General features: G+C 37.8%; 1 protein-coding gene across 1 annotated transcript; it reads left to right on the top strand.

Moving 5' to 3' along the window:
* Nucleotides 1–4,556: 4,556 nt before the first annotated feature.
* Nucleotides 4,557–7,765, top strand: LOC117559290 (apolipoprotein A-IV-like). Its single transcript, XM_034235971.1, has 4 exons — nt 4,557–4,701; nt 4,787–4,834; nt 4,919–5,069; nt 6,987–7,765. The coding sequence occupies exons 2-4, from the start codon at nt 4,801–4,803 to the stop codon at nt 7,564–7,566; spliced, it is 765 nt and encodes a 254-aa protein (XP_034091862.1). The 5' UTR covers nt 4,557–4,701; nt 4,787–4,800; the 3' UTR covers nt 7,567–7,765.
* Nucleotides 7,766–8,423: the final 658 nt, after the last annotated feature.

Genomic DNA, 8,423 nt, shown 5'->3' on the forward strand with positions numbered 1-8,423 from the left:
TTACCCAAGGCTGAATCATAAACTAAAATGTATATGTATGCATAAAGGGTTACGTCCTTAGCTGGCTAATAAGTAACAAGCTAAGCTACCAAGCACACAAACACCTGCGAACGGGGTTAACATGTATAATATTATAATTTTAGACTTCTTGGAAGTTCTGTTAGTACATTCAAGCGCACAGCACGACATTTTAATTGTCTGGTATTTGTAACAATATTCCCTAAAAGGCACAATCACCACGAACACGGCTAAAGCTAAAGGGTCAAGTACAGTATATGCCTAACTAACGTTGTAGCCTCTATGGTATAGCCTCACTGTCAGCTAACAGTAGCAACTTGCTGACAGTGAGGCATGTCGTGTCCATCAAAGTGACCACGCCCTAATTTATGCAAAAACTTTAAGACCTAATATAAATAAAAGGGTCGTGTTAGAAAACAATTCACTCACAGATTCATAATCATGAAGGTGGAATCTAACTATATCGATAATAATATTTATTGCATCCATGGGTAGAAACATGTTTTTTTCTGCTGTAAAGTTGGGCATTTTAACATGGGGGCCTATGGAAATGGCTCCTTTCTGCAGCCAGTCCCTAGCGGCCCATGTATGAACTGCAGTGTGTGGCACTTCCGTATTGGCGTCCCGGCTGTTCCCCAGAGTTTGCCGCTTGGGCTTCAATATATTCATTTTTATATATTACCAAGTGGTTTCATATACAACCCACACAAGTATCATGCTAAATGAAGCTCTGTTGCTTGGATATCACTAGATCTTGATGTCAGCGTAATATAAAAGTACATAACGATTGATGTGTAGTTTAGCATAATTTACTAGCTAGCCGCTAGCTGCTAACTGCCGCCTCGTTAATATAAATCCAGTACCATGCTGTCATGACACGCGGTGCTGTTACGTGTACGCAAATTCACGTGCTTAATGTGAACGAGCCTTTTGGGCGGTGTGGTTAAAGTTGCGCATGCTCTATGAGTGCACATACGGGTACTTCTCAGTAATCTGTGACGTTTCGCTCTCTCAAAAGTTGGGCCATTTTGTCATCATGCGCCATTGAGCAACTCTCATAGGAATGAATGAGGCCCCGCCTATTATACATCCATGCCTCCAAGACACACGAACGCGCACATGACCAATGAGGGCACGAGACAAGTTTGTGCCCAGATGGAAGGCTGACAGGCAGGTAGGCCATCCAGTTATTTTAGCCGGGCCGGCTCAGATGATTGGTCGTGCTTTTTACAGTACTACGGCTTCCACAGATGACATTTTGTTATGGATTTTTTGTCAAAGCACTTACGATATTCATTGCTATCGGGATGTTAAGAGCATTCCATGGAATATAACGAAAAGTGTATCTCGAGCCGGTTTAAACTTACCTACCCCACCTTTAAGGAGAAAATCAAAAAGAAATTAAATCAAAAAGTGTTATCCTATTTAATGTATACAAATCATTTAATTAGCTTACATAAAACAGTGACCCACTTTTAGGATAATAGCAGCAGTTATTATAACATATATACTTTCAAACTCGCAATTAATACTTCCTCAATAAAACAACGTTCAATAAAGATTGTTAATGTATTTATATTTAAAGAGTCCACACAAGAACCTTAAAATAAATCAATATAATCATTTGTTTAGATTTTGTGGCCTAGCTCTGAGAAAAAGCTTTATTTTATGATTTTTAAAATGACAAAAAGGCCTACATAACAAATCATTTGGCTTTGTTGTTGGAGACAGGAGCCAAACATTTGAGAGTTGAATTAAAAATAAATGTTTGATAAACAAAAACATTTCTTCGTTTAAATTAAATAATGACAGTAACTATGTTTACCGAAATCAGTAGGATGCATCCTCTGGAGACAATTCATCTCTTCGTAAAGTTTCAATGATGGCCAGGTGTTGTCACCATTAACCCTTAGATGCATAAGTGGGTATTTTTTGACCCGGTTATCATTTCATAGTCCAGCTATTCCTCAAAAAACATGTTTTGGATATCATGCCATTCTAATTTTAAATTTAAATTTTAAGAAATCGTAGTTTTTGTATTACTAACCCAAGCTTCCATAAGTGGGTATCTTTTGACCCGGTGAGGTGGTTTTCTTTAAGTATCTTTGTAATTAAATTTTTTTTATCATTTCATAGTCCAGCTATTCATCAAAAAAACATGTTTTGGATATCATGCCAATTCAAATTTTTAATTTACATTTTAAGAAATTGTAGTTTTTGTATTACTACCCCAAGCTTCCATAAGTGGGTAAAAAAGGACCGTTGAAACGTTATTTTTTCAAATGTAAAAATCTTTTCTAAAATTATAAATAGTGAAAAATTAAATATAAAATATTTCTAATGTGAACCAAAATATAATACTAAATATTATACAAGTGGTTTTTCTTAACAAAAATGGCATTAAAACACATATTATTCTAATACGGGTCCTTTTTGACCCACTTATGGAAGAGTGTACTGAACCACTAAGGGTTAAAGAGCAAAAAAGTCAAACTAATAGTATAGTATATGAGATAAAAGCTTATATAATGACATTATGTTATCGAAAATGACTCATATAGATTGGTTTAGTTCCCTCCTATGCAACGTGTGAACAGTGAGGAGTAAGAAATGTCAGCAGATAAGATAATATTATTTAACAGTGTGGTGCCAATAATGTTGATGACTTCATTATAACTTAGAGCACAGAGCACACAACACATTGATGCAGCCAAATCCTCTCAGTTTAGAGACAATGCGTCAGCGTCAGACGTTTATCGGTCAGTGAGGTGTGAGCAGGACTTTGATCCGGATTATCTGTACTGAGGAATGTTAAGTTTCCTTATGCAGCAATTCCCTCCTGAGAATCTGATAACACATTAAGGTGAACTACTGATAAACATGTTTTCATATGACCCATGCAAATTCTAAGAAGGCCTGGCAATATCTTAGATGACACGCTTGTCTACAAAAAAGATAGATTTATGCTTGTTTTTTGTTTGTTTTGTACCTCTATCCCCCTCTTCAACTCTCCCAATACATCATTATTATTTATGAACATCTTGACGTTCATTTTTGTTTTCTCACAAGATTGTATGAGTTGTGCTGTAATCTAGCTGCTGACAGTGTTGGATTCAAGTTTAAAAAAGGTTAAATAAAAAATCATGCCATCCATCAATCCGGAGATGGCAGTTCCAGCCGTTCCAATTCATACCATAAAGAAAAAAATGCAAAGTTATATACATTGGACATACTCACCAAATCATCAAGTTAGACATTCTGTTCAGATTTATTTCTCTGTCCCCTCTGCAAAAAAATGGATTGGCAGAAGAGCGTTCATGTTTAAAGCCCCAACTGACTGGAATACTTTACCTGCTGCTATTAGATCTCTTGCATCATTGGGTATGTTTAAACATGCATTATCATCTCACTTTCAACTGGTCTGTACTTGTTATAACTGATATTGATGAAACTGATTTGCTCGACTGTCTCAAATTGTAATGATTGTGTGCATTGCTTGAATTTCACTTAACAGACTGTATGTGGTTTATCTTGTGTGTCATGTTTTGCATTTGGTCTTTTTGTTTATGTATTTCTGTAAGTTGTTGCTATTGTCGGGACCCCCTTGAAAACGAGATGGTGCATCTCAAGGGGTTTATCCCAATGAATAACATTTCTATATACATTGGACAGTCATTGCAAATGCATACATCTAATGTACTAAATGTTTACGGATAATGATATGTTAAATATATAGTAGATATATTCAGAAGTGTAAACTGCTGTAAAACAGTAATTAAAAGTACTTCAAAGGTCAAGTGACACTATTACTTATACTTCTAGACTAGAGTTTTACCTTAGGCTGCAATCAACTATGTGTAATATTAGAGGTTTAAACTCACAGTGTCCAACTCATAAGAATCATCATTCGAATCAAATTGTTTCAAACAAAGGAGATGGGGTATTGAGTGTCAACTGGCTGGGGAAAGGAATAGTGTTTATTTGAGGTGATTCAGGAAATGAATGGGAAATGATACAATGTAGGGACATTATTTGGGATTTTCTTGAGTCTTAAGTCCAAGTGAAGTCCCAAGTCCTAGTAATAGAGTTCAAGTTGAGTTGTAATTATTTTTTAATTGTGTCACGTCCAGTCTTAAGTCATCCTAATTGTTACCAGTACACACCTCTGCTAGCTGTTAAAGATAGCAGAACAATTAGCATTTCCCCAGGTAGTAGAGACCCAAAATGGAGCCGAAAGAGATACAATATTGAACTCAAATTCACCAGAGACTCTAGACTCGTGTGACAATAATGTTCCTCCGTATCTGATGTATAAATAAGCACACACTTTACATCATGATGGTATAATGTGTTAATACATCAGCTCCTTGCACTGCCCCGAAGATGCCAATATCAAATGATCTGAGGTTTAAATGAAATCTTCCTTACATTTTCTTTCTATCTTAGGTGTTTTTGAAGCGTGTCATATTGATTCAGCCTCATAACAATTTCATACAGATGCCTGAGAATATGTTTTACAGGATGAATAATATGTGACGTGGAGTGGCAGCAGTGACCAGTATCTGTCCAGCAGGGCAACCAGTGAAGGACTTTACCCTCCAGTAGAGCTATAAAAGAGCTGACTGGACGTCTGCACAACATCATCACACTCAGGCTGAAGAAGAGACAAGCTGCCTCTGCAAGGTAATGCTTTCAATCATCATTTAAACACTTTATTACTAAATAAATGTCAGATTTTCACTCATTTAAAAATGTCTTTATCCAACAGATTCAAATTCAATCATGAGGGTACTTGTGGTTCTCGCACTTTTCTCCGGTGAGTACATTTTTCTTTGAAATAAATATTAACATCTGGTTGAGTAAATATTAGGGTTCCACTGAATTCTGATGTTTTCTCCAGTTTGCAATGCCAACGTGGTGATGCAGGTGCCTCCTAAAACCGACCTGGATCTGGTGAAGGATGCTTTCTGGGACTACGTGGCCAAAGCCACGCTCACTGCTGAGGACTCTGTGAAGCAGATCAGACAGTCTGAGCTGGGGCAGGAAGTGAGGTGAGACTGAGAACTAACTAGGTTTACATTTTGTACTTATTTTTTTAATTTGCATTTTAAGAAATGTTTGTATTACAAGGCCTTAATTACAACATAAACACTTAAACACATAACATAACTACACAACAATCCACATATCAGAAAAAGGGAGAAAATAAAAAAACAAAAAAAACAAATGGATAATTACTTATAAGGTAGCTAACACATATCAGATACAATATTAATACTCATAAACCGTCACATCCAACCAGCTGGTCATTATAAATGTTTTGTGTTCTATTATTTCCCCATTTCCCCATCTTTTATCAAAGATACAAATTTGGTTTCTTATTCTAATGTTTTTCACACATTTCATTTATTAGATTCTTCCATTGTGAGTTTATTAAGTTAACATCTATTAACAAAATCCTTGTGATTTGTTTAATAATTGCAATTCTTATTAGGAGAAATAAGTAGGAATCTTTTTATTTGATTTCATCTGGTGTTTTTCCCAGGTAATAAACTTGGTTGCATTGTTTATTGACCTAGCCAAAGCATTTGACACTGTAGATCACCACATTCTGTCTAATGTTATGTTGGTGTCTCGTTTCGGTCATAACGCCATTTGCTGGTTTCAGAGTTATCTAACCAACCGTACTCAATGCGTCAGGTTGGGTAGAACTGTCTCTGACCCTGTCACCTTGGAGAAGGGAGTTCCACAGGGCTCTATTTTGGGGCCTTTGCTCTTTTTATTATATGTAAACAATATTTGTAATCAGATGCAATTTTCTACCTATCATATGTATGTTGATGACACTATTGTATACTCATGTGCTCCTTATCTGGATATGGCCGTTTCCAATTTAAAATCTGATGTTATCACGCTGCAGCATGCACTTCTTGATTCAAAATTGCTTTTGAACAGTAAGAAAACCAAAGCAATGCTTTTTGCTCCCAAGTCAGCGTCCTCTTGCCTCTCCACTGACACCCTTGATGGCGTCTCTGTTGAGTTTGTCGATACCTACAAATATCTTGGCTTTTGGTTGGACAGAAATCTAAACTTCAAACACCATATTGAAGTTCTAACAAAGAAATTGAAATTCACTCTTGGCTTCCTTTACAGACTTAAATGTTGTTTTTCAACTTCATCCCGTAAAAGGTTGGTCTCTGGCTTATTCCTGTCCCAGCTGGACTACGGTGATACCATCTATAGATTTGCCTGTCCCACTGTTTTGGCCAAACTTGACCCACTCTACCATGCTGCACTGCGTTATATATCAAATGCACCCTATAGGACTCATGTATAGCCTAACTGTATAGCCTAACTGGATGGTCCTCACTTACTATGCGTAGGATGCAGCATTGGTTTTTATTAATGTATAAAGCCATTTTAGATAAGCTTCCACTGCACATATGTGCCAGATTTGCTCGAGTTTGTGACTCTTACAACCTCAGATCCAGTGCCTGGATACAGGTCCAGGATCCTGCTGTGCGGACTGAGGCTGGAAAAAGGAGTCTTTTTTATTATGGTCCTTGGTCTTGGAATGACCTTCAATCGCGCCTCAAACTGAGGGCACTTGTCTCAATAGCCTGTTTTAAATTGAAGTTGTCTGAGGTCCTTACCACCAGCTGCTCTTGCAGTAATAAGTAGTTTACCTTACTGTCCTAATGTGCACAATGTAGTGACTGCTTTTCGTCTTTTTGTTTACTTAGTTATGTTCTCTGTATTTTATATGTTTGTGTTATGTGTAACGTTGCTGCCTTCTTGGCCAGGTCAGCATTGTAAAGGAGATTTTATCTCAATGCTTTATCTCTGGTTAAATACAAAAATAAAAATGGTGGGTCGTGAATTAGAGAAATACCAACAAATATATTTTCTTCACTTGACATTGACAGGTTTAAATGTAAAAATGTATTCTCCCTCTCTGTGTGTCTCAGTGCCAGGGTCTCTGCGAGTGCCGACACCGTGAATAAGTACGTGGTTGCTATGCGGGCTCAGATGGCTCCTCTGACCCAGGACTACATGGCTCAGTTTACCCAGGAGGCCGAGCAGCTGAAGGCTCGTCTGGAGAAAGATCTGACCACCGTGAGCACCAGCCTGCAGCCCATTGCCGATGAGATGGTGGCACAGCTCCAGAGGCAGGTGGAGGAGCTGAAGAAGGAGGCTGCCACCTACGCTGAGGCCATGGACCCCCAGGCCCTGAAGGCCGTCCTGCTGCAGAAGAGCCAGGAGATGAGGGAGCAGCTGGACAAGAGCGCGGCCCAGCTGCAGGCCCAGATGGTGCCCTACACCGAGGAGATCAAGGAGAAGATGGAGAAGAGCCTGGAGGAGTTCCAGAGGAGCATGGTTCCCCTCACCCAGACCTTTGAGACCCAGGTGAGCCAGAAGACTCAGGAGATCCAGCTGAACCTGGCCCAGAGAGGAGAGGAGCTGAGGGCCCAGCTGGACGCCAGTGCTCAGGACCTGCAGAGCCAGCTGTCCGTCCTGCTGGAGGCTTTCACCCAGAAGACGCAGTAAACAGTCCTCCACCAGCCCCAACACTCCAGATATTTATTTCACATTCACCCAATGTATATTTTACAAAATAAAAATTGAACAAACAAGTTCCGTCTTTTGGTGTCTGACTCTAGAAGACTGTTTCAGAGTTTTTCACAGAAGAGGTTGTCCTACCAAGACAGTTTAATATTATACAATTAAAAGGAACATTTGTAAAGCTGACAGTTTCATGACTCAGTCCACAAAATCTGTTTGTGCAAGAGATTAAATATCAAGAGGCACAATAAAACGGTACAACTTTAAGATACTTGCACATTTCCATCTTATGCTACTTAATTAAATTACTTAATTTGACTACTTCACGTTGATTCATATTTTGTGAAGATAACATTTTAATAAGAAATACAAATAAATTATAAACGGATCTTATTCTGCCATAATGTGTTTATACTCTTAGCCATAAGCACTGATAAAGCAACAAATCATTTATTAATATTTGCAAACAATCCCAACTTGTTTATTTGACTGAATCTCTTTTGTACTTTTATTATAATATTGTATTTTAAAATTAGCTTGCAAACTTGACACAAACTTTTTTTTTATCAATATGTTTATTGATTTTCAGTTTACAAAAAATCACATGCATAGGACGAAGACATAGAGCCAAAAGCAATACATATATACACAGGACAACTACTTTACTTTAAAGAAAAAATAACAACACTAAATTAAATTGGTACATACCACAAGGGCACTCTAATACATCGGCAACCATCCAGTTTTCCAGCAATAGGACCGTATTTCTACAGAGGATATCACAGTCATTTACATTTTAACATATTATAGCATATTATAGCATTATCGCATTATCCTGCCCC

The sequence above is a fragment of the Gymnodraco acuticeps genome, unplaced genomic scaffold (assembly GCF_902827175.1).
Source record: "Gymnodraco acuticeps unplaced genomic scaffold, fGymAcu1.1, whole genome shotgun sequence".
NCBI lineage: Eukaryota > Metazoa > Chordata > Actinopteri > Perciformes > Bathydraconidae > Gymnodraco > Gymnodraco acuticeps.